The sequence below is a fragment of the Vigna umbellata genome, chromosome 9 (genome assembly GCF_029865625.1).
Source record: "Vigna umbellata cultivar VRB3 chromosome 9, Vumbellata_1.0, whole genome shotgun sequence".
NCBI classification, from domain to species: domain Eukaryota; kingdom Viridiplantae; phylum Streptophyta; class Magnoliopsida; order Fabales; family Fabaceae; genus Vigna; species Vigna umbellata.
This window is the reverse complement of record NC_142173.1, coordinates 19,216,301-19,243,695: the sequence shown is the minus strand read 5'-3', so window position 1 is coordinate 19,243,695 and position 27,395 is coordinate 19,216,301. Positions and strand designations below refer to the sequence as shown.

General features: G+C 32.4%; 2 protein-coding genes across 3 annotated transcripts; both read left to right on the top strand.

The window, feature by feature from the left end:
• Positions 1–4,627: 4,627 nt before the first annotated feature.
• On the top strand, positions 4,628–6,343 carry LOC148192808 (putative polyamine transporter At3g13620). Its single transcript, XM_088099049.1, has one exon. It carries the CDS (start codon positions 4,740–4,742, stop codon positions 6,153–6,155), a length of 1,416 nt encoding a protein of 471 aa, XP_087955175.1. The 5' UTR covers positions 4,628–4,739; the 3' UTR covers positions 6,156–6,343.
• A 9,536-nt stretch (positions 6,344–15,879) lies between these two features.
• On the top strand, positions 15,880–22,394 carry LOC148192807 ((+)-neomenthol dehydrogenase-like). 2 transcript variants are annotated; one of them, XM_088098115.1, is made up of 11 exons: positions 15,880–16,119; positions 16,334–16,425; positions 16,694–16,762; positions 16,856–16,917; positions 17,027–17,273; positions 18,040–18,098; positions 18,320–18,376; positions 18,465–18,552; positions 18,675–18,783; positions 21,724–21,821; positions 21,974–22,394. In XM_088098115.1, the coding sequence occupies exons 4-6, from the start codon at positions 16,898–16,900 to the stop codon at positions 18,076–18,078; spliced, it is 306 nt and encodes a 101-aa protein (XP_087954241.1). In that variant the 5' UTR covers positions 15,880–16,119; positions 16,334–16,425; positions 16,694–16,762; positions 16,856–16,897; the 3' UTR covers positions 18,079–18,098; positions 18,320–18,376; positions 18,465–18,552; positions 18,675–18,783; positions 21,724–21,821; positions 21,974–22,394. The 2 variants fall into 2 exon arrangements, with proteins under 2 accessions (XP_087954241.1, XP_087954240.1); XM_088098114.1 differs by having other exon boundaries at positions 18,255–18,376.
• The last annotated feature ends 5,001 nt before the right edge of the window (positions 22,395–27,395 follow it).

The following is a 27,395-nucleotide window of genomic DNA, read 5'->3' as shown; positions in this document are numbered from 1 at the left end:
TGTCTTTTTGAGAATCTTTAGAAAGTTCTTTAACACACAAGATAATAAAACGTATAATGCAGTAAAGGAGTTAAAGGATAAGAAAACCAACACATATTTTTATACTGGTTCATCCAAGCCTACATCTACTCTTCTTCAACAACCTTAGTTCAAGGGTACCACTATAATGATTAAATTTATAAGAAAGAATACAAAAAATACCTGTTAAGATGTCGACAAGTGTACCGAATCGTATCAAGTAATAATAATTGGTAACACCAAGTATCGTTTCCCAAGCGACTCACGACACTAAACAATCATGTAATTTCTTAACTAATTAAGACTTTGAAGAACAATTTTAGGGTTTTGAATGCAAAAATAAGAAAGTAAATATGAATGCACTTTTGATCAATTGAAGAAAACACAAAAAGGAATGGATGATATTGAAAATATGAGATGAATATGTTGTTGGTGTTTAGATTTCACCTAGTTTACTCTCATGCATATATGAATTCATCTTCTTCATTAATGTTAATATCACTTTCTAAATTACTTAAAACTCGATGTCTCGGCGAAGAAAGTCTATCCTTAATTACTAGATCACAATGTCTTGTATTACTAGTAATTAATTCTGCATTATGAGTAGAAGCTTAAGATAACCAAAACTCATATCCCTATGTCTAGGCAATACTACTTTTGGAAGAAAATTCTCCAGATCTAGGTTTCTTCGTATGTGTCCATATCACGAAAACCAATGATCATGTCATGAATGAGTTAAACATAACAAGCATAGAGCAAAGAAGAATAACCATAACACTTAATGAAAGAAGCATAAATAAATTGGAATCAATTCAAATACATGAGAGTTCACAAGGTTACATCATCCCCCAAAAACAAATTGAATTTAGTTCCCCCTTGTCATGGAGAAACTAGATGAACAATGGAATGAGAAAGAAAGATAAACCCTAAAAACTAAAGAGGAGAGCTTCCGCATCCACTTCTGCCTCCAGAGAGTTGGAAAAATCTGAATTTGTGTCAATTCTGTCAAAAGATACTCCCTCTAGGACGTGTAAATCCTTAAATAGGGTTGAATTGGATCATGGGCCAACGTTGACACCGCTCAACGCCCCTACTTAGGGCGCCCAGGCGAGCTTGCGAGAGGATGGCGCTTAGTGCCCCAAGAAGGGTGCCCTGGCGTGAAACATTACTTGAAGACTGGCGCTCAGTATCCCTGAAAGGAGCTCAGGTGTGACTGCGAGACTCCTACGCTGAGGGCCCTAGAGAAGGGCGCCCAAGCATCCTGTGTCCTTTAGCAGCTTTGGTGCTCTTTCTATCCTTTCTGAGTTCCAACTTCTTGACATTTAACTCCTCTTCCAATTCATCCCAATTTCCTACAAAATCAAGGGAATTTAGTGATAAAATCTTCAAGTATAACCTCAACTCTCTTATTCACCAACATAAGTTAAAAATAAGAGAACAAGCAAGTTTCTAAGTAAAAAAGGGTTCATTTGTTATTAGAATTTACTCTCAAATAACAGTTAAATCAACTGTTATCAACACCTTCACACTATCACAACCAGAAAACAATCCCAACTTTCTGTAACCTTAGAGCAATTACATTCTCTAAGAAAACCTTGAGAGCAATCCCAACTCTCAAATGAGAACAAACACAGTTCTCTCCTCTGGCACAAACGCATAGAAAACTCAGTCTATAGATTGAAAAAGATAAACTTGATCTTCACAATAGACACTCTAATAGTGCAGATATGATCAGCAACCTTTAAGCACACTTCTTGATAGAATCTTGATGTATAAACCCAAAGTTGATCCTTGATTCTTCAAGATTGTTCTTGGATGCTCTTGTAATCAAAACTCAATCAAAATGTTAGTTATGAAATTGAATGTTTAAAGATTAGTTTGAAACAGCACGCAAGACAGTTATTTATAGGATTTTTGAAATCCTGACGCATTTTAATCGATTACGCTATTAATGTAATCGACTACGTTTTTCCAGCTACTTTAACAGTTTTTGACAGCATTTCAAAATACAACTTATAACAGATTATTTGGCACATGTAATCGATTAAGCAATTCTTAACGGCCAAAAATAAATGGAATATGAACGTTATAACAGTATTGACTTGAAGGAAATTGAATTCATCATATGAAAATGACTTAACCGATTATACAACTTATGTAATCGGTTATGTCCAACACTGAAGCAAAATTTCAATTTCAAACTTCTTTTAAATTAGATTTTCACTCTTTTGAAAACATGTATTGGCTAACTTTCTTACTTAATCAGTTATACACATTGTATACCAGATTATGTTAGAACAATTTGCCTCTAATAAAGCATACAATAAATTTGAAACAATTTAACAGATTACATGGATTGCTTAACAGATTAAATTATACCAGAAATACATTTTCAATCCTTTTAACCATGTAAACCTTTTTCCAATCATTAATACATCTATCAAGCACACACATCAATAATATCAAACATTTGTTATGCCATTTTTGTGCAAGATAACTATAAAACAGATCTTTAATGTCCATCAACAAAAATGTCCATTATAAAATGTTCATCATCATGTACACCATCAAAAACAACATCTACAAAGATTCATTCTTAAACAATTAATATGCATATCACAGATATAATCACAATGAATATGCATAGCATATAGTTCAAGCACAAGCAAATATATAGGCACGACTTTGCATAATTTGTGCAAGAAACAATTAAAACATTTATGTTGTTGTCAAGGAAACATATATGTGTTATTATCATAAAAAACCAAACACATAAGGGATTGGCTTTAACATTCACATTGCTCCCCTTATCAATAGTTATCATTGATGCAATTTGTAGCAACATTAATAATATAGATGGAAACAAATAATTTTTCTATTTATACAACCTCAAATGTACAAACAATAGATAGATTGGAGATCCCTCTTGGATTTTTGCATTGCAACTTGTAAGAAGACAATACACTTACTTGTTCATTCTTCTAGTGATGTTTTTGTATTCTAAAACTAAAATTTGTGAGCGTTGGAGATGGAACATTGGTTTTTTGTACAAAACATTTAATGGAGGAAAGGTTTGTGTGGTATAATATTTTACATGGTTTTCATTTTTAATTTAATTTTATTTATACTATAATATAAAATTGTTTCTTTTTTATTATAAGAAATTCTGAGAATATCTAGACAATAGTTGTCGATAAAAAGTCATTTCCCACTTTTCTCTTCTTCTTCATTGGACAGTCTTGTTTTGAGCTACCCTTCATAGAGATTCAAATTCTTCATCATGAAGCAAAGTGGTAGCTAATATCTAATTTCAATTGAGTCTATTCTTGGTGTTCTCTTGATTAAACTCCTCTCTACAAATCAGATTTGATTGTTGAAAATAGACAAAAATAGAAATTTCAACATATTATAACGCCAACCCAGATTAACTTTTGTCAAACATGGTCTTAAAACAACATACCCATTCATGTCCCTCTGCTATTAGGGTTCTCAAATTAGAGGTGAACGAAGGCTTTATGATGGTTGGTTGCACAAAGGAGAAGATGCCATGGTGTGCGATATGAAGATGAAGTTTGGCGCTACGATTTGAGTGGATATGTTTCTTCTTTGGAGCGCGATTTAGGGTTACTGCATTGGGTTTTATCACAGTTGTCGGCAGTGGCAGCTTGACCGGGAATGAAGTGGAAGGGGAAGGTGGTGGTGGTGGAGGAGGAAGAGAGTGGTGAAGGGAGGAAACTTTTAATTTTAGAAACGTGGCATGAAACGTGACATATCGTTAGCCAACTCATAAAAAATTTAATGCCGATAGTTTTCGAGGACTAAATATTACAGTTTCCTTAAGAAGAACGATCAAAATGAAGCAAAGTTTAGTAGAGGGACTAAACCCAAAAATGTTTGATAATTGATGGAATAAAAATATATTTAATCCTAATTAAGGACTAGTAGATGTAATTGAGATGTAGTGTAGGCTTAAATTAAGATATTCAAGTTTTAAAATTAGTCAAACAAGAAAGCTATCACGTGGTGAATAACTTATAATAAATTACTTAAGTAGTCAGTATCTAATAAGAATGTTATTTACAAAATTTATAATTTATTTATTTGAATACGACATTTTAAAAGGAAATAAATATGAAAATTTATAAATAATTATTTATTAAAAACCATCTAAATTCTTAAGAATTTGTTTATATTCTCAGCTCTGTATTGTTGCATATTTTCTTGGGCTCTTTGCATATTTTCTGTCTCTTTGAATATATTTCATAACAATTTTTTTTATAATATAATATTTATGTGGTGACTCGTGATTAATCTTAAAATAAATTCAAATAAATTAATAAAATAGTAATAAATAACATATTATCAAAACTTGTTATAAAAAGTTGTTAACTTATAATTGGAAGATAATTGACTCAATAGAAGAAGGAAGATCTGGGCTAGTTTTACCCATCTTAACAAAAAAATATTTTTTAATTTTGTTTTGAAATGTTTTCACATCGATCCAACCTGTCAAATTTTTCACTTATCTGTCTACATTTGTAGTAAGGGAAAGTGGAAGAGGGGTAAAAAAATATTTTCTTTTATATTTATTCTCTTTCGTCTATTTATTTTAACCACCTGTCAATTGTTTCTCTCGAATTTCACAACTTCGCTACGCAGTTACATGTCTCATCTTTCATAAAGCAACCAACCATTTCAAACAAACAGGGCAATCAGTCGTCATGGGTGTCGAAGAAGCACCTTCTGCACGCGCCACCGCAACTGCCACCGACACCGCTTCCGGAAACGCCGCCAAAGTGAAGAAACTCACTCTCATCCCTCTTATATTCCTCATCTACTTCGAGGTTGCCGGTGGTCCCTACGGCGAAGAGCCCGCGGTTCAAGCGGCGGGCCCCCTCCTTGCTCTCCTGGGCTTCCTCATATTCCCCTTCATCTGGAGCGTCCCCGAAGCCCTAATCACTGCGGAGCTAACCACCGCCTACCCTGGCAACGGCGGCTTTGTGCTGTGGGCGGAACGGGCCTTCGGCCCCTTCTGGGGCTCCCTAATGGGAACGTGGAAGTTCCTGAGCGGTGTCATCAACATCGCATCTTTCCCCGTCCTCTGCATCGAATACGTCCAAAAACTCTTCCCCGTTCTCCGATCTGGCTGGCCCCGCCAGGTGGCAGTCATAGCTTCAACCCTGGCTCTCTCATTCCTGAACTACACCGGCCTCACCATCGTGGGCAATGTCGCTGTGTTACTCGCTGTTGTTTCTCTCTCCCCCTTCGTGTTAATGTCCCTCATCGCCATCCCCAAGATTAAACCCCATAGGTGGGTTAGCTTGGGTCAGAAGGGGGTTAAGAAAGATTGGAACTTGTTCTTCAACACGCTCTTCTGGAACCTAAACTTCTGGGACAACGTCAGTACCTTAGCCGGAGAAGTTGATAAACCGAACAAGACTTTCCCTTTGGCTCTTTTCGTTGCAGTCATTTTCACCTGCGTCTCCTACTTGATCCCTCTCTTCGCTGTCACCGGAGCAGTATCGGTTGACCAGAACCAATGGGAAACTGGGTTCCACGCGCAGGCTGCTGAAATTATCGCAGGGAAGTGGTTGAAAATCTGGATTGAAGTCGGGGCAGTGTTATCGGCAATTGGTCTTTTCGAGGCCCAGTTGAGCAGCAGCGCCTACCAGGTTCTGGGCATGGCGGAGATCGGGATTCTCCCCAAGTTTTTCGGAGTTAGGTCAAAGTGGTTCAACACGCCTTGGTTGGGAATTCTGTTATCTACTTTGATATCTATTGGTGTGTCTTACATGGACTTCACCGACATAATTTCTTCGGCGAATTTCTTGTACAGTTTGGGGATGTTGTTGGAGTTTGCGTCGTTTCTTTGGCTGAGGTGGAAGTCGCCCTCCATTGAAAGGCCTTACCGTGTTCCCCTGAAGCTGCCACTGTTAGCAGTGATGTGCTTCATACCCTCTGGTTTTCTGGTTTTCATAATGGTCATTGCTACCAAAACTGTTTATTTGGTGAGTGGTGTGATGACTGTAGCTGGAATTGGGTTTTTCTTATTAATAAAACTCTGTAAGACAAAGAAGTGGGTAGAGTTCAGCGTGGAGGAACAGAAAGAAATCCCCAATGAAAGGCATGTGTTTTGATGGAATCAAAATTCAAATTGTAATTGTTTAATGTTTAATGTTTAATCTTTGACATTCAAGTCCAGTAGGAGAGTTCTGAGTTATGAGTTAGTTACCAGAATGTGATTATAATTCACAGAAAACTTTAATATGTATATATAGGAGTTGATGTTCATATATCCTTATTTATTTGACACTTGCTACTAACATTTTTGTTTCTTTCTTTAACTATAAGACGAAAATGGCTTCTGAGAAAAAGACCTGTGCTTTGCCAATTTTATCGAGAGTCTTTGTCGCTTACAAATCGGTGATAAACTAGTGTTGAACTTTCTTCAAGCCGCAAGCCGAGAACATCAACTTCATTAGATATGCGAAATTATTAATTTATTAAATTGAACAGAATTTTGCGTGCTTACATCTTATCAATATAATATGTTTCTGTTAACTTTTTTTTTATATTATTTTACTTTGATTTGCATGTGTATTTCTGTTAACTTTTTTTATTTGTTAATTTGTTTACTTTATATAAACTAAATTGCAATATTTTCAAAACGTGTCTATCATTTTAGAACTATATTATTTTTTTAATCAAAATTTAATAAACAATGTCATAGGGAGAGCCAAAACAAAAATAAATCCCCTGTGGAGGCAAGTGAGGTTGATGAGTAGCCTAAATTTTTTTTATTTGGTGTTAAAACACTGATTTTCTTTTTACGTTTTGGATGTTTTAACCGTTACATATTTGGATCGCATTAAAAAAAATTAAATTAAAATAAATAGTCGGAAAATTTTCGTTAAAAAGAACTTAGGTTTCCTTAAGAAAAATTATTAATTATATTAGATACTAGTACAACTTGAGTAAAAAATTTAATTCTTTTAATATCTATTAATAATTAAAATAATTAAACATGTGTATTTTTTATTATTTTCATATGTATTTATTAAAATTAATTAATATTAATATGTAATTAACCTTATTCTTTAATTTATATAAAAATATTTATAATTTTAAAACATTAAAATATATAATATTTGAATTAGTTACAATTTATTTTTCATTATTTTTTAAGTACTTTATTTGAATAAAATAATTAAAATATTTTATACTTCAATTTTTTTATTTTAATAAAATAATTAAATTTATTTTAATAAAAATACTTATTTTTTACTTTGTCGTTTTCCTCCTATCGTTTTTTTGGCATAGAATATTAAACACAAGATCAAGTTACGATATATAATAGAGTAATTTTGAAATGAAACTGAAACTAAAACTAAAACTAAAACTGCACATGCAGATATTTATAACAAACTCATTTATTACAAGTTATTGAGTTATCTTAGCATAAATCCCTGACAATTATATCAAGAACTTGTTGATGATTCAATATAAATCTAATTTATTCAATAAGTGCACTAAGTTTTACTGTAGCACAACAAAGTGGTATCCATAGGAATTTTGTCTGAATAAAACAATAACTTATGATATATTTGAATTTATAATCAAATAATAACAATAACAATAAAAGTTGACAGATTTGAAAGCAGATATTTGCATAAGGAATAACATATTTTATCTTGATAAGAATGTTGAGATTAAACTTGACTAATCTTCTTCTATTGTTATCTACTTATTTATAAGTTACATTCATTATTTTAGTGTTCATGAAACTTCTCTTTATGATAATACTAAATCCATTTTTGGCATTTAGTAGTTAAGGTTACGAGACTCAATGTGATTCCTTAATCTTTAATTGAATGATTCTTAATATTAAGTGTTGAATATAGTGAAAACTATGTATATGATTAATTTTCCTTGTATTGAATACACACATAAGGTTCTCTGTTTATAATAGGAGAAATGTGGGCTAATCTCAAACAAATAAAAAATAATAACAAACTAATTAAAGATAAAATATAAATATAAAATAACGATAATATATCTAACATTCCCCTCAACGTAATGCATACAAATATGTATCAAGCTTGTTACTAATATAATCCACAAAGACTTAGTGGAAATATTTGTTTATGCACTTGAGTGACACCAAAGGCTAATGATTTGCAAGACGACATAAAAGACAAAATATCAACCCACAAGACTCCCCTGAGCAATAAATTTGAGAGGTTGCTCCATGTAAATCTCTTATTGTAAATCGTCGTTGAGGAATGCATTGTTGACATTTAGTGGATAAAGATGTCATCGTTGGAGAGCCACCACGGTTATAAATAAACTTGTTAAAATAGAATGACTCAATTTCTCACACCAAGAGGGGGGTGAATCGGTGAAGTATAAAAAATAAAACTTTCAAAATCTTTTTCACCAAAATGATGCCTTTAAACTTTTCTTGAAACGCAAGTTAAAAGATTTTCAGTGCAGCGGAAATTTAATCGAATGAATGCAGAGCGTAATCATTCAATGTAAAAGAATAGGGATAAGAAAGATCAAACATTGTGTTTTTATACTGGTTCGACCAAGCCTACATCCAGTGTCCTTCCAACCACATGAAGCCAATGCACTATAATGATCAAGGTTTTTACAACAAGGTTTGTATAGAGACCTCACGTCAAAAATATAAAACACCTCTCTAACCCTTTAATCAAAATATAGGCAGTATACACCTAGACTAGCAGCAAGAATCCCCTCTCCTATAGTCTATCCTCTTTGAGTCACCCTCAAAGTCAAGAACACCATTGTTCTTCTTCCTGTAATCACAACAAGGAACACAACCCAAATAGATTGTAGAACCTGATCTTGCCGTAGACACCCAAATGTGCAGATAGTTCAGACTTTGAAAACACAACAACCTTGCTCTTCAAGAAATCACAAGCAGTTGATCACCTCAGTCAATCTTATTTTCTTGGAGCTTTTCCTCTTTCTGTGAGAATCAAACTTTCTGCAAAAGAATATGAAAATGTCAAAATCAATAAAGTCCTTACAGATATCAAATTTGCGTCAATTTATAGTATAACACATCTTTGACGCATTTTAATTGACTAAGCTACTAATGCAGTCAAATATAACAAGTCTGTTATAGCAGTTAGCAGCACTCAAAGCAATTAATTGAATTATCAATTAATGCAGTTGAATGACATTTAATGCTTGGTCAACATATTTAAAAATATGACCGTTAGACAGTTATATCAAGCATTAACAGAATTTCAAACCAGTAGCAGACTTAGTCGAATGCAACACGCATATAATCGACTATGTAATAGTGTAAATCATAGTTTTGAAAATCTTTCTCTTTGAAAAATCTCACAGCACACTTTGAAAAAGGTTTGTACAAAGACACGAGTTTTAACCGACTCACCCCATAATGAAATTGACTTAAAACCGTTGTTTTGCCACACAATTAAAATTCAACATTAGTGCTTGTGGTTTTTCTCATCCAGAAACATGTGTCATGCATTCATGTATAAAATCACATATATTATAGTGAAATGTAGTGAAATGCAATGAAACACACAACAACACAGTAACAACACAATCATGTTCTCATATTCACATATAACATGTAAGCATAGAACATATAACACATAATTCACATGTGTTATTAATTATGCGTTGTCATCATCAAAAACTCAAATATTACTAAGATTGTGGGTTCAGCTAAATGAGTGCTCCACCTATAAACAATCTACACAAAACTAACAAGAGTCTTCTTTTTAGTGAAAAAAACAAATATGAACGGGTCAAACACAATAGTAACACAAGGGAGGTAAGAAGAGACGGTAGTAGAAGTCATGGATGAATAGGAGAGAGAAAGCATAAAAAATCCAAGATTCTCCAATCAAGACACCTAAAAAGGAAAAAGAGAAACCTCAGTGCTCTAAATAGCTGCTTGAGAGGAGATGGGACGTGCGACAACGCTGGATGAACTTGAAAGAGGAAAACGAGTGACCTCGACTCTCTAAATTGCTACAAGACATGCTACCAACAACAACACCTTCATTAGAGTCCTATGTGCTCTTAGCGCCTTTTGAAGTTGTGAATTTGCTTTCATGTTGAATATAATGAAATTATGTATGGGATTAATCTCCCTTGTGTTGAATATACACATAGGGTTCTCTATTTATAATAGAAGAAATATGGGCTAAGCCCAAAATACAAATAAGAAATAATAACTAACTAACTAAAGATAAAAGATAAATATAAAATAAAGATAATATATCTAACACTCCTCCTCAAGCTAGTGCATACAAATTGTATGTACCAAGCTTGTTACTAATATAATCCATAAAAACTTAGTGTGCTTCTGCACTCGTGTGACACCAAATTGCTAATGATTTGCTAGACGATATATAAGATGAAATACCAACTCAAAAGACTCTCCCTAAGCAACAAATATGGGAAGTTGCTCCATATAAATCTCTTCTTGCTAATTGTCATTGAGGAATGCATTGTTGACATTTAATGGATAAATAGGTCATTGTTGGAGAGCCATCACGACTATTAATAAACTAACAAAAGCCATCTTTTCCGTGGGATAAAAAGTCTATATGGATGGGTCAAAAGCAATGGTGACAAAAGAGAGGTTGGAAGAGACAACAGTGAAAGAAGTCATATATGAACAAGAGAGACAAATAATAAAAATCAAAGATTCTACAATAAAGGCACCTGAAAAAGGAAAAAGAACAACCTCCATGCTTTGAATAGTTGCCTAAGAGGAGACGAGAGTTATGAAAACACACGATGAACCTAAAAGAGGAAAACGAGTGACCTTGATGCTCTGAATTGCTACTAAACATGCCACCATGCACGACGAAAAAGAGCTAAAATCCATAACTTCAAAAGGCACTGAGAGCGCATAGGAGCTCCGATGAAGGCATTGTTGATGGCACGATGGTTGTCTGGCCGAGGTTATCAAAATCATGTGATCGTCGGTCAAAACTAGAACTCCGGTATGGACTATAGTAGACAACAATGGTAGACAATGGTGCGCCGATGCTGGTAGATGGTGCCTATTGGGTGTAGTCGTAGAGGCAACTGAAAATTGTTTTTCTCAAAAGAATCTAGGCTCTAAATATCATGTTGAATATAGTGAAAATATGTATGCGATTAATCTCCCTTGTGTTGAATATACACATAGAGTCCTCTATTTATAATAAAAGAAATATGGGCTAAGCCCAAAATACAAATAAGAAATAATAACAAACTAACTAAAGATAAAAGATAAATATAAAATAAAGGTAATATATCTAAAATTAAGAATAACACTTTCTATTTAACTAGGATAGATATATTTATTCCTAGAATATAACAACATTAGGAAATTTGATTGAATATAAACTTAAATTAGTTTCCACTAAATTTAACTTGATGAAGTAAAATGAGTGATCAAGTAATCAAACCGGTAAGGATAAATCAAATAACCAACATGTAGTTATTTATGATAATGAATTCAAGTACAAAAAATTAGAGTTGTTGCTCTTCTTTCATGGTTCTCCTAAAATCTATTACAAAAGTGTCTAAAATATCCTAGAAATGAACTGAAAAATCTACATAAAAATAAGATAACAAAGCTCTATTTTTATAAAAATTAAAGAGCAGCTTCAGCTCCACAAGCATTGGTCATCTCTTGATGTTTCCTCCCTAGTGAGTTTTCTCTTGGTTTAGCCTCTCATATGATGGTAAAAAGTGGAGCTTTCCTTCCTTAGAGAGTTTCTTCTAAATCTAAGCTACCAATGATGGTGCTTGAGATTTCTTAGTAATGAAGGTTTCTTCTTTGAGGCCTAGCACCAATGTCATTGCTCAACTGCAGGGCTTACATTGAATCTTTACTAAACCACCTTTCGATGCTCGATGTCAGCTTTAGGGCTCAACGAAATAAGCCTAAATTCCATGAATATATATGTAAAAATATCACAAACATATTAGTTTTCTAATCTTACTTCTTTATTCCTTATTCTGTAATTTAAAGTAAAATGGGTCTATTTTAAAAAGAAATATGTAAATTTCATTCATGATAAATGTCAAAGTAATATGAAATATTAAGTTAACTAGACATTTACCATTGTTTCAATTTGGATCACCGCTTTTGTTGATATACAAGTTCCTTTACTTTCCTCGGTAATTTAACTTTTGCATTTTATTTTAGTGTTCTTAATATTTTACTATAACTTCTCCTATCATCATATATCAAGAGTTTGGGAGGCCTAAAGCAAACTTAAGAATGAGGCCTTTTATTTAAAATTGATATTTTGAAATTTTATTATGCAAAATTATTTTTAAATTGTCATAATTAATTTCATTTAATATTTATTTTTAAATAAATAATAATGCTAGTCTATTTAATCATTGTTGAGACATTATTGATCTTAATTAGGTTTTTGTTATCTTTAGCTTTGAGAAACTCCTTTCAGCTGAAACAACTAATACCTAAATTATTCATTGCTTGTTTCATTAGAGATTTCATCTTCATTATCCAACAAATGGTTACACTCTAACCTACTTAATAATTATGCAATTGAATCTAACAAAAAATTTCATTTCTTATCAAAATATATGTAGAAAAAATCTTAAAATCCATAAATAAAAAAGTATCGAAAAAAAATCAAGCAAAAAAAACACCTTTCTTATCCTAATACAAATTCAACAAATAGAATAAAATCAATATGAACAGAAATAGAAATAAAGACATATTAACTAGAAATTAGGGGTGGGCAAACTGCACTATTTGCACTGCACTATAAATCCATTACAATTAACTGTAAAATAGTTTAAAAAAACTGAACTGAACTAAAAAACAGTTCAAAAAAACTGAACTAAACTATTTTTTAGTTCACTTAACTGCAATACAGTTCAGTAAACTATTTTGTGAAAACAGTTCAGAATTAAAGCTAAATAATACTGAAAACACTTTTCTTCCTATCTCCACAGAGTCTTTTCTGCTTTGTATGATCTCCATCAGCAGAGTCTCCACACCTCCATCTTCAAACACTTTATCTCTTTGTTATACTTGTTTGGGAAAAACAATTATAAAACACTGTCATCCATTTGATTCTGTCATGGAGAATAAAATCACAAAGCCTTCCACCCATTCACTTTTATGTGTAAAAGCAGAGTTTCTATGGTAACAAGGAGACCAGAGACACCAAATTTGTATCCATTAAAGCTTCCATACAGCAAAAGAAGTTTCGGAATAAAGCATAACTCAGCATAAAAAAAAGGCATCATATTGATGTCATAGGCTATCTCCTTTTACTGTCATATCAACCTTGCATAATTGCTAAAGGACTATTGACTGGTCTTAATTCCTGTACTTCTATACTTAGAGAAATATGTAAGATCTGAACAATAATTTACTCCTTTCAAAAACTTATTCTATTTCTTGAATAACATTATGTATACATAATCTTCAAATGGAGTGTTATCAAAAGACTAATTTCTATTCAAGAACCTTAGCTTTATTAACATCACTTTTAGTAGGATTTTCCTTTCTCATTATTTTTTCTTTTCATCCACTGAAGTTGATTATGAATCCTCCATCAGGACCTATTCAAGAACCTTAGCTCTTATGCTTATCAGGACCAAAAATTTGAGAGGACAAGCTTGGTCTAACATCAGCAGACCTAACTAATGACATGATTCGCCTGTTATATAATTCAAGCAGAATTTTAGGCTTATAGAAACATAAATAATGAGCCAGTAAAATTCTTTGAAATCTGTAGTAAATAAGAACTATAAATATATATTTTTCCTTACACACCTTGAGAAATAGTACAGCAGGCAAAGTTGCTTAGTGATGTAATCTTGTTGAACCTTCTAGGATGACTATAATCTGGTAAGAGAAACAAAAGAATAAGAAAAAAAAAAGCAGGTGAACTTTCAGGCAAAACTATTAATCTATGTGAATAGGAAAAAGAAAAAAAAATACTAGAAACACTAGTGAGTTTTGTTGCCTCAGTCAACAAATATAGTAAAGCCATCATAAATCAGTTGGATGATTCATCCTGTTCAACTTCACATAAGTTTTTTACATGAAAAAAATTGTGTTCCAGATTAAGAATATCTCTCACATAACTTGTGCAAGTATCTTTTCTCATCTGTAAAATTGAATCAGTCATATTAGTGTGACCATGGTTGAAATTGTTCAAGTACTGAATGTTATCCTACTCGGCCAACCACGAGATTTCAAATGTGTTTTTAAAAATAAAAGTTACTGGATCCAGTCAAACATGAGTTGACATGATAGGTAAAATTCCACCTTAACATAGCAAACAAAAACACATAAAAATAAAAACACACTCTTGAAATCAAATCACATGCTCCGGAAACCAAAAGAAAAAACAACAAAATTATCACAATATCTTATAACAATATGGCCATGAAAATGTAGCATACCGACACTAATAGCAAATCTCTATTGAAGATGGAGTAAAGAATTAAAAACTTCATAAAACCATTGTTACGGAAAACAACTTGTGATCCATAAATTAACAAACTCTACAAATACTAATTTTCTCTATACACAACCGTGGATGGAGAACAAGACACAATAGTCATTAAGTTCAAGCTCAAGAATAACATCTTCAATAGCCTTACATTAAGGTCGAGGACTTACATCAATGCTTCTTTCTTGATTTTCAATCATCCAAATTAATAGCAGCAGTTGAAGGTCCCACTTCATCTTGAGATGTTATCTCTACAAAAATAAAATAAAATATTTAATCATTTTTTAACACGTAAATTATAAATTAAAAAATATATAAATTTGTCATATAATCTCACCTTGCTCAAATTTATCAAGTTCTTTAGGATCCTCGTCAAAAAGTATAGAGAAAGGTGTTCCTTTTAACCAATTGATAACAGTTGAAAAACTGTTATTTTCATGCTTAAAATTGACACAAAAAGCAACCTTTACACTTAGAAACTAGCTTGAAATCATGCTTTTATCCATATTTTCTGAAATAAGAGAGCTGGACAGGTTTATGCTTGATTTCAGTGTTTTTGTGCAGGTTTTAAGGTGAATTTAGTGAAAGAAGTGAAGAAGGAGAGAGATAGAATCAGAAAAGTCAACCAGAAACCAGAAAAGTCAACCAGTCAACCAGAAAAGTCAACCAGTAACCAAAAAGTCAACCAAAATACGGAAAAAGTCAACCATACGAGTTTTGGGCCAGTTTTCTGCGATTTTATGATCTGTTTGGGCCTGGACCCGTTTTCTATTATTTTTATGTCCTATTTAAAGACCTAGATGTCTTAGGGTTGGTATCTTTGGCAGAAACGAAGCAAACACTCTCTCTTCCATCCCTTGGGGTAGATTGGGAGATGGTGACAACTCTCCTCTTCTCTTTCTCGGGTTTTTCTATCTCTTTTATTCTTTCATTATTGTTCATCTAGGTTCACCATGAATATGGTGAACTAAACCTTGTATGTTTGTTGGGGAATCAATGTAATCTTTTGAAGCTCTCATATATGGAATTTGTGCTTGCATCTTAATCTAAGATTTATGCTTTCTTTCATTATTAGTTAGGGTTTTTCCTCTTTGCTTAATGCTTGCTTTCTTTAACTCATTCAATGCACACTACAAGAAAATTGCATTTTATATACTGATTATTATATACGGATTTGAATCCGTATATAATAAAAATGTTACATACGGATATTATATACGGATTCGTTATATACAGATATTATATACGGATTTATTATATACGGATTTTATATACGGATTTATAATTAATTAATAAATAAATAAAATTAAGTTATTTTAAGTCGTCAACCCTTTCTTTTTTTCTCACTCGCGCTGCAACCATTTCTTGTTTGGAAAAAGGGTCGAGGCACTCCCACCACCAAACCTATTCTTCTTTCACTTCAACCCTTCCTAAATCAGTGTTCTGGTCGTGGTTCTCTCTCGTCGAGCCCTCCTTCCCCTTCTGTGGAGCCTCGGTTCTCTTTCGTTGAGCTTTCGTAGGTCGCGCATTGAAACCCTAATTTTCCCTCATTCGAACCATGATTGTGCGGCCTTGGTACCATGGTTAATTGGTAAGTAATGTTTAATTCTCATTGAGCTAAATTTTTGAATTGCAAAAACCCTAATCCTCTTTTTCTATCATCCATTTTCGATTTATGCAATTCCTCGCGTGATAAGGTTCTATTTCTTCCCCGCAAAGCTATTTTGCACGAATTTCTTTTTTCTACATTTATTTCCTCTTGTTAATCACCCAAGATTTAAAGCTTTTGTTGCACTAAAAAACAGATACTTTTCGTGCTTGCGTTTTGATTTTCGCAATGGCCTCCAAAGCTCCTAGATCGAGGATTGGTCACGAGAGTAGAGCCAAACTGCAAAAGGTTAGTTTGCGTGTTCATCTTCTTCATAGTCGTCTCTCGGCTTTTTAATTTGTTTTTGTTTTTTGTTTGGATAATTCCGGCTTTGAATGATACTGCTGTTACTGGTTGAGAAATTAAAAAGAAACTTATTAATAATTATTTAAATAACACTTGTGGTGATTGAAATTGACTAATAAGAAAAAGAACGGTAACAGAAAGAATAGTAAATATTTTATTCTTTTTCTATGAAATCTATTTTCAAGTTTTTTGTCCTTTTCATTTGGCACAGAAAGAAGCAAGACATAATCGACAGGCACTGTAGAAGATTGTAGTTACAGACATGCCGGCTTGAGCATTGGTATTCTTAGTAATGAATAGGAAACCATAATTTGTGGAATTCATATTCAGAGCTCAAAGATATGCATAAATAACAACTTGGTAACCATAACAGGTTTGTAATAAGCTGCATATCAGTTCATAGTTGAAACTGAAGATGGGGGAAGCTACAGAGAGGTATTCTTGCTTTTTCTCTCACAAGTTTGAGATACCAATTATATTGCTGTATTCAAAATATACATTTTCTGAGTCCCTTTGACCTTTGGGATGTGGTTGAGTTGATCAGGTATGCAGTGGTGACAGGAGCAAATAAAGGGATTGGATTAGAGATAGTAAGGCAGTTAGCTTCAAAAGGAATAAAGGTGGTACTCACTGCAACGAATGAAGAGAGGGGTCTTCAAGCATTGGAGACACTCAAAGCCTCTGGTCTTTCTCATCTACTGTTGTTTCATCAGCTAGATGTGGCTCATGCTGCAAGTGTAGCTGCTTTTGCAGCTTTTATCAAATCCAAATTTGGTAAACTTGATATTCTGGTAAAATCAGACTTTCATGCTTCTCTCTTTTGTTTGTTCTAAGTTCAAGTTTGTCTCATAAATCTTCCGTGCTTAAGCTTCACTGAATGAAAACTTTAAAGACAAAATTATTTTATTATAGTTTTTAAGATGGTATCAGTATAATCTAAAACTTGTTTTGTCGTGCCTCTCTTATCTTCTGCTATCATATTACTCACTAATATCAAGAAGTATGCTTAAGATCTTATATTTATTAGAGATAAAATAAATTTATTATATATAAATGGAAACAAATCAAATTTTTCCAAGTTTGTTTCATTAAGACGTTTGAATATTTCTTATTATTTCTCTTTCTAACTTTTCATGAAAATCTCATCTCCAACCAAAGTCTTCTGTTTTTTGCTCATTTGTTAAACGAATTCATTGGGTTTGTATAAAAATTGTTCAAACCTGTTGGTGTGTGCATTAACCATTACTTTTAATGATACTTTTAAGACAGTAGAGGCACTAGAGGTTAAAAAGAGATTTCATTGAATCAATTTGACAGATTCCTTTTACATCTAGTCATCATTTGATTAAGATAAATTTTTGTAATGGCTTGAAGGGAATCAATTCTTTACAAATGGTAACCTTTTGTTTTAGCATGTTTCAATATGAAATGTTGTTCTATGCAGGTTAACAACATTTACAAATGGTATATATTTTGTTTCCCAGATATATTTATCTATGGTTTGGTTAATATCTTAAAAGGAGTTATATAATTTACAATGTGTGAATTGACTTGCAGATAAGATACTGGACAAAAGCAATGGAGATGTGGCTATAGATACATATCACCGTTATAAGGTATATGATTTCTTCAAAGTAGTATTTTATTAAGTCATTCTTAAGATATGATAAATTAATTCTTACTATATCTTGAGTATTGTGTTTGTTTTTAGTTTATTCTATTTTAATCGTTGATGCAATATAATAACATTTACATTATACATAAATTTACAGGAAGATGCTAAATTTATGAAGAATATGAACTTGGATTCATACAGATTCTCGATTTCTTGGTCCAGGATTCTACCAAGTAAGTCAAATGCTGAACAATGTCATCAACGAACTATTGGCTAATGGTAAGGTTCAAACTCAGATTTCTTTTATCTCATCACATTCTTCTGTTATCAATGGTGGTATATGACAATTAAATATGAACATTTGTAGGTATAAAACCACTGGTAACTCTTTTCCATTGGGATCTTCCCCAAACTTTAGAAGATGAATACGGTGGCTTCCTAAGTCCTCTCATAATGTGAGTTTTGATTCCAAAGTATTAATTACTTTACTCTTGGAAAATTCAATAGCTAGTTTTGTTGATCAAACACCTGTATCATACTGGATTGAACTTCATTAAACTTTTCTTTGTCATTGCAGGTTGGAAAAGCTATAACAAAAGATGATAAAGCTCAAACATAATTGTTCTGGTTGTGATTACAAGTTGCTAAATTAGTATTGAAGTCCAAAGTGTTATTACTACAGAGAGGTATATGATTCAAATGCTACATAAATATTTTATTGTATTAGTTGGTTAAAATCTTGTTTAATATATATTTGTATAGTGTGTATGCAGGGCATATATATTTATTGTATGGGATGTTAGTCATGATTGATATATTGTTATATATATTACATTTATTACACCTCTAACAGTAGAAGTACAACTAACAATGGAAATTCAAAATCAAATGCAGACAGTTTAGATGCATTGAGAAAGGATCCTGAAGCTGTCACCTCTAACAGTAGAAGTACACAATTCCTTTTTTTGATGTTTTGGTCACTCAATTGTATGGAACTAGTAATTAGAGGAAAAAAATTAATAAGAGTAAATGCATATTGTTGCAGTGACTGCAAAACTGTTTGTCCACTTGATTAGTATGCCAGAATCAATTGATGTCTGATTCACAAGAAATGAAAAACTTGTCAATTTCCAAATTCAAAACGATAGAATTTATAAACACACCCTAATGCCTATTATTTCGAAATTATAAAAAACTAATCAATCAATTTGTGGAAATTAGTTAATTCAGATGTTAAAACGTTTTTAACTTCTACATCTGACTTTTACTGCATGACATCACTAAAATGATAGCATTCTGTTTTTCAAGAGTTGAAATATTACTTGTACTTTTAATGTTTTTTCATTTCACAATTTAAGGGGGCTAAAATCCATTGGTTTGGAGAAGTTTGTTGCTTGTTAATATAATAAAAGAACTCCATCGGTACAGTTTTTGATTGGGTTATACCTTTTAGTATTAAATAAAAAAAATCAGGGTGGGTTATTACTTCTATAAGTTTTGCCACATGTACCTGTTTGTATGTTGAATTGGAGACTGATGCAAGCTGATTGAAATTGGAAGTAATTTAACATGTTGTTATTTATACTAATTGTTGTTTTGTTTTTCAAACAAGAGTACATAATATCAACTACAAAACCTAGACCCTGCTGTTACACATTTTTACTATATTAAATGAAAGTGTTTCATTTACTCTTGGAAACTGTTGCCAAAACTTCCTTTTACTTCATACACAATATATATATATATTATATATATATATATATAGACACACAAACACCTGGAAATTTTTTTTTTATAAGATGCAAATTTAATGAATCTAACAGTTGAATTTCATGATATTTATACTAGTGATTATTTATTTTAAATTTTACATAATTTACATATTTATAAATGTATTACTTAATAAAAAAATTTAAAGACTTTTAAATATTATATTAAGTAATGTGACTATTTTCTAAATATTGAAATTATAATTTTATAAAGTTATATATATACATACGAGTGAGATAGAATTCAGCATCAAGAGTGTTTACTAACCAACAGTGAAAGAAAAAATCTGTCTAATTGTAGAGATTAATTATGAAAGTAAGCCAAGTGTTGAAATTTAGTATGTTTTGTGGAGGTTAACAATGTAAACTAAGAATGATTTGTCGGATAATATATATTCTGAGTGGTTTTTGCAATTTTCCTATGCAATGATTAAAAAGTAATTGGTGACAGTAGATTCTTCAAAGTATGTTGTTGTGGAGGGAGAGGAAGGTCCTGTAGAAGGGCACTTTGATAGTTAATATTTGGTTTAGAAAGTGTAATATGAATAGTACGTAGAAATGCATATGCAAGTGGCTGAAACTCTGTTTATAAAGGAAAGTTTATAAACACCTTAATCAATTTATGTGCCCAAACCACCTTAATCAATTTTCTACTACTCTCTTGTTAATCTGTCATACAGAAATCTCTTTTTATATATAATAGTTCTATATTAGCATTCTCATTTTTGTTTCTTTTACTTTTCTCTCATGCTGTTTTCAACATTCACTAGTGAGAAGCATAGTAGTATGATAAAACTCGCTGTTGAGTTTGGAATATCATGCAATTACAAATAACCCCATATGTCTTTCTCCATTATATGTAATCCTCATGGATCCTGTGTGACTTCGTTGTTGATTTCTCCATCCTTTTGTAATATAAACTGATCAACTTGTGGAATGCCATGTCCCATTTTTCCTACTTAAGCGAAAACACTTTTTTTCCAAAGTCTATCTCCAAAGTTCAAGTTTAAAGTTAATGTAGGATTTGCTGAATATGTAAAAGCAGTAAAAAGGTTCTCTATTTATAATGATCAAGAATGCAAAATAAGGAAACAAAATAAAGGGTAATAAGGGATATAATCATATAATCCCTGATCTCGAGCTATATATCTAACCATATCTTGAATATTAGCCATGCATACTTTTCTAGTTATACAGTATCATATCTATAACATTCCCCCTCTAGATGGAGTATATATCATGAAACTTGTAATAGGGTATCATATCTTTAGCACTCCTCTCTTAAATTTCAATTTGATTATTCCTTGTTCTCCTTGGTCAAGTTCCAATGATCATTGAGGAAATAAAAGTGTAGTTCTTTAACAGTTACAATGATATGGCATATAAAATGACCGAATCAATTAATCATGCATTGCACTGCATACATAATGTTTCAACATTGAAGATTTGGTTTACAATAGTTTGCCATGCTATTTAACATCTCTCATCTGTACAATCAAAATTTAAATTCAAATTGACCTTATGAACTCGGGTAAATGCCTGTTGAAAGATGCCATGCCATTTACTTGCTGTAAGAAAAAGAAGTTTGTGCAATCCTAGATGCATTATTTTCTTAAATTTAATTTTGGTCAGTGCTCATCCTTTTTTTGGTTCTATGAATTTGTTTTATAAAATTATAAAACAATTTTTAATGTGTACATCTATGGGAAATAAGCATTTCATATTTCCCAACTTTAAAGCTTAGGCCCTTACAATATGGTTTCATAGGTGCTATAAACATCTATTACTGGAAAGATGATGAGTGTTAATCTATCTTTCATGAGCGTCTTGCAAATTATTGACTGATTCTTGCTACAGAAATGCTTGAGAGGGAGAAAAGTTGTCAAAACAGAACAGTCTAAACTACGAGAGAAATTTCTTAGCATCTATGGGGAGAACTGTCAGAATTTAGACAGGTGAAATTGGATTGTTTACTCTGAATTGTTGCATGACATCTATTTGCTTCCTTTCACTCGGTTTCTCTAAAAATTATTTATTTATTTAGTGTAGTCTGACCCAAACTCTGCACTATTAAAACTGAAGTTAATGCCACTTTATTTGCATTCAGGAATGCTTTTGGTCCAGATTCAGATTTCCTCCGTCAGTTCCTCTATTTCTTTAATGCAGTGGCAAAAATAGCAGTGGTGTTGCTATCCAGGAGCTGGATTTGTCCAGCAACTTTTTCAACGGGACACTTCCAAATTCTTTGCTCGAGAACTTGGCAGCAGCTGCTGCAGTTGGAGGAAGTTTGGTGTCTTTGAATGTTAGTAATAACAGCTTCATAGGTCATATTCATACTAAATTTGATAGGAAGTGTTATGTTCTATTTAATTTATCCTTCACTAATAATTTATTTCAAAAGTCATATATATGTTGATTAATAGTGTTGGTGAATATGCATTAGGGATAAGTTGTATTATAGTGTATATACTGTAAGGTCTGCTTGTATATTGTGCATGGGAAACTGCTATAAACAGAGTATTTATTTAGCTCTTCTGAAACCATTATATACGGATTTATCCGTATATAAGTTATATATGGATAAATCCGTATATAATTTCCGTATATAAATTATATACGGATTTATCCGTATATAACTTATATACGGATAAATCCGTATATAATTTCCGTATATAAATTATATACGGATTTATCCGTATATAACTTATATACGGATAAATCCGTATATAATTTATATACGGATAAATCCGTATATAATTTATATACGGATAAATCCGTATATAATTTCCGTATATAAGTTATATACGGATTTATCCGTATATAAATCTAGCTACGACAATATTATATACGCATTTTTTTCCGTATATAATCCGTATATAAACACGTATTATATACGGATTTCGGGTCTTATATACGGATTTTTGCTGTATGTAATACGATTTTTTCTTGTAGTATTGATTTTGTCGATACGGGAACGTACGGGGAAGTCTAGATCCGGGGAATCTCTCCCAATATTATATTGGTTGTCGTTAAGCTCCTGCACTTGATGAACTAATTATTAGGAATGCTAGGAATTGTATGAACTCGTAATTAGGGAGAAGCCTTCTTGAAAGGTACTTTAGAGAGTGACATTAACAATGATGATTTGAATGTTGAATTCCTAAAATATATGAGAGTGGATAAGATGAAATTGACCCCCAACAACATATTCATATATATCTTTCATTGAAAGTGCGTGTCTTTTGCTTTTGCCATTGATCAACCTCATGCATACATGTTTAATTTCGTCTTTTGCATATTAAAATCCAATTATTTCGTTCTTAAGTCCTAGCTAATCAACAAACCACACAACTAAACTAGGCCGTGAGTCCTTTGGGAGAACGATACTTGGTCTTACCAAGTTTATTACTTGAACGATTCGGTCATACTTGCCGATTGTAAAACAAGTTTGTGACATCATATTTTGGTGATCATAAATTTGTCCATCAAGTTTTTAGCGCCGTTGCCGGGGACTCGTGGTTTAACTGGTTAATTTGTGTGATTATTGATTATCTTTGACTTTACTTTTGAATTTCTATTTTTATTTTCTATTTTTATCTTATTTTATCTTATTTGATTTGATTTGATTTGATTTGATTTTATTTTATTTGATTAGATTAGATTTTATTTTATTTTATCTTATTTGATTTGATTTGATTTTATTTTCTGTTTTTATTTTTTGGTTATTGTTTTATTTTGTTTTATTTTTTGTTTTGATTTTATTTTATTTTGATTTGATTTGATTTTATTTTATTTTATTTTATTTTATTTTATTTTATTTTCTGTTTTTATTTTTCGGTTATTATTTTATTTTGTTTTATTTTTCTGTTTTTTTTTATTTTTTGTTTTCTATTTTTATTTTTTATTTTTTTTTCTTTTCTGTTTTTATTTTTTATTTTTTTTTCTGTTTTTATTTTTATTTATTTATTTATTTTTTTTTCGTTTTTTGTTTTTATTTTTTATTTTTTTATTTTTTTCTGTTTTCTGTTTTTTTTTTATTTTTCTATTTTCTGTTTTTATTTGTATGTTCTATCTTGCTATCATTTATCTTCTTATCTTTTATTCTTTGTATCTTCTCTATCTTTTTGTGCTAATAAATATTTTCTAGAGTTTTGTGCCTAATGCATGCAGGATGCAATTCGGTCAAGAATTTAACTATATGGCACTCAATTCTTCCAAGGTCAATAAAGGCAAGCAAGAGATTTCTTCATTCAGGCAGGATGGAAGAATCACTAGGGCATGCATGGGATAGGTATAAAAGCTTATTAAGAAAGACACCCACGCATGGATTTGACGAAGTGGAAGTAGTCCTAATCTTCCTTGGAGGTCTTGGTTCACAAACCAAGATGATGCTTGACGCCTCAGCAGGAGGAAATATCAAATGGAAAACTCCAGAGGAAGCTACAGAAATCATTGACAATATGGCTACTAGTGACAATGAGCTCAACAGTGAAAGAGGAGCTCCTATACAACAAAAAGGAGTTCTACAATTGCAATCCAATGATGCCTTGCTAGCTCAGAACAAGATACTAACTCAACAATTGGAGAATCTCACAAAGATACTTGCACAACTGCCAAAAGAGTTAAAGACTGTTGCACAGGTTCAACCACAGATGTGTGAATTGTGTGGAGGCGACCATATTAATGGTCAATGTGCCTTTCCAGTAGAAGCCGTAGAGGATGTAAACTACATGACCAATCAATACCGTCAAGGGAACTATAATCAAGGGTGGAAACCACACTCAAGTATTGGTCACGGACAAACTGGGCAAGCTGGACAAACTGGGCAATTCAATAAGCAACAACAACAACCAACCTTATGGCAACAGATTTCTATACTTAACGAAAGGTCAATAAGGATGGAAGAAACTCTTCATCAGTTCATACAGAAAACTAAATCTACTCAAAAGAGCACTGAAGCCGCTATTAAGAACTTGGAGATTCAAATGGGTCAGATTACCAAGCAATTGGAAGAAAGGCCTGACAAAAATTTTGGGGCTAATACTAAGGTTAACCCCAGGGAAGAGTGTGAAGTGCTAGTGAGTGTAAATGTTGAAAAAGTTGAGTTGGAAAAAGAAGAGAGAGAAGAGAGAAAAGAGAGAGAAGAAGAAGAAGAGAAAATTTGTGTGAAGATTGAGAAAGTGAGTAGAAAAAGAAAAGAAAAAAAGAAAGTGAGAGAAAAGAAAAAGAGGACGAGAGAAAAAAAGAAAGAATCATATGAAAAACCTCTTCCTCATCCAAAGAAGTATCATAGGAAGGAAAAGAAATTTAAGTGCCTCATGGAAATCTTCAAGAAATTGGAGATTAAAGTTCCTATGATTAAGACATTGCAACAGGTTCCTGGTTTGATCAAATTTCTGAAGAAGTTCAGCAGAAAGAAGAAAAAGAAACATGAGTTTATTCCTGGTTTTTCCTCTTTGCTTAATGCTTGCTTTGTTTAACTCATTCAATGCATGATTATTGATTTTGTCGATACGGGAACGTACGGGGAAGTCTAGATCCGGGGAATCTCTCCCAATATTATATTGGTTGTCGTTAAGCTCTTGCACTTGATGAACTAATTATTAGGAATGCTAGGAATTGTGTGAACTCGTAATTAGGGAGAAGCCTTCTTGAAAGGTACTTTAGAGAGTGGCATTAACAATGATGATTTGAATGTTGAATTCCTAAAATATATGAGAATGGATAAGATGAAATTGACCCCCAACAACATATTCATATATATCTTTCATTGAAAGTGCGTGTTTTTTGCTTTTGCCATTGATCAACCTCATGCATACATGTTTAATTTCGTCTTTTGCATATTAAAATCCAATTATTTTGTTCTTAAGTCCTAGCTAATCAACAAACCACACAACTAAACTAGTCCGTGAGTCCTTTGGGAGAACGATACTTGGTCTTACCAAGTTTATTACTTGAACGATTCGGTCATACTTGCCGATTGTAAAACAAGTTTGTGACATCATATTTTGGTGATCATAAATTTGTCCATCACCAATCTTGTGTGCAAACAAGCACTTCCACTATTTTAGGCGTTAGGCAACTACGATAAGGACTAACCACTCTTCCTCCTGTACTGAATGCACACTCTGATGCTACGGTAGAGATAGGAATGGCTAACACCTCTCGAGCCATGTTCGCAAGGATAGGAAATCTAGTCGAGTTGACTTTCCACCAATGTAAAATATCAAGCTCAACTAACTTCATATAAAGTTCAGGATCCTCTCTCAAATATTTATCAAGCTCTGATATATAATCAAATCTACGTCCTGTAGCTCTTAGGTAGAAACTAATGCCATGAGGATCATCATCATCATCATCTAGTTGAGATTCTTGTTGGCTACTTTGAGAACCCTCCTCAATACCTTGATATTGTTCATAAAGTGTTTTTAAAGATGACAATAATTTTGATTTCAATTCATTGGCCATACTAGATTCAAAGAGGTAGTCAATGAAGTAACTAACAAAATCCAACTTACTCCTAGGGTCAAGCACAACAACAATCAATAATAAGATATTAATTCCATTAGGATTTCCCCAATATTTTTCATACTTGCCCTTCATCCTCATTGCAATCAATTTTATGCTCAAATCACTACTCTCAGAATATTGTTGAATCCTTTTACCAATTCCAAACACCTCTTCATATACATATGACTGGTGACATAAGAAGAACTAGAAATGCGTAGGGTAGAGTCATAAAACATCTTTAAAAAGGGTAGAATAGACCTCGCATATTCCCAATCCTCTTCTAATGGCACACCACCATTACTTTTGGCCATTTCAACACTAAATTTCTTATCTTGCATATCTAGCAAGACAAAGGCATCTTTGTACTTCAAGCTTGCCTCTAACATTAAGTAAGTTGAATTCCACCTTGTTTCAACATCAAGACAAACAATACCTTTGTAAGAAATTCCCTCTTGTTCAACACATGCCTTGAATCTAGCAAATCTAGCGGGAGAAGATTTCACATATTTAACTACGCTTCAGATTGATTTCTTTTAAGCCCTCCTTCACAATTAAACTTAATATATGAGCACAACAACGCATATGAACATATTCTCCCTTTAAGACGAGACAATTCCATGATAACATCCTTCTTTTGAGGTACTGGACCCCAACATCATTTGCTGTAGCATTATCCACAGTGATGCTAAGGATCGCTTCAACTCCCAATTATTCAAACAAGCCTCAACATGTTTAGCAATGAGCTCCCCTGATTGTCCCGTTGTTTGAGAAAAATTCAAAATTTTCTTTTGAAGTTTCCAATCATTATCAATAAAGTGAGCTGTTAAACTCATGTAATTTAGGTTTTGGATTAAAGTCCATGTGTCTGTAGTTAAACAAACCCTCTCACACTGCTTTGATAGACACATTTTCAACTTTGCTTTTTCCTCTTCATAGAGTTTCCACATTTCACGCCTCAATGTAGTGCGGGATGAGACTTCAAATCGTGGTTGCAAGGACCATACAAAGTCACGGAAGTC

Excerpts from the sequence above, each read along its gene's own strand:
- LOC148192807 (XM_088098115.1), top strand. The coding sequence starts at position 16,898 with ATGGGGGAAGCTACAGAGAG. Across the intron at positions 16,918-17,026 it reads ATGGGGGAAGCTACAGAGAG|GTATGCAGTGGTGACAGGAG; the intron begins GTATTCTTGCTT and ends TGAGTTGATCAG. Across the intron at positions 17,274-18,039 it reads TTGGTAAACTTGATATTCTG|ATAAGATACTGGACAAAAGC; the intron begins GTAAAATCAGAC and ends ATTGACTTGCAG.
- LOC148192808 (XM_088099049.1), top strand. The coding sequence starts at position 4,740 with ATGGGTGTCGAAGAAGCACCTTCTGCACGCGCCACCGCAACTGCCACC.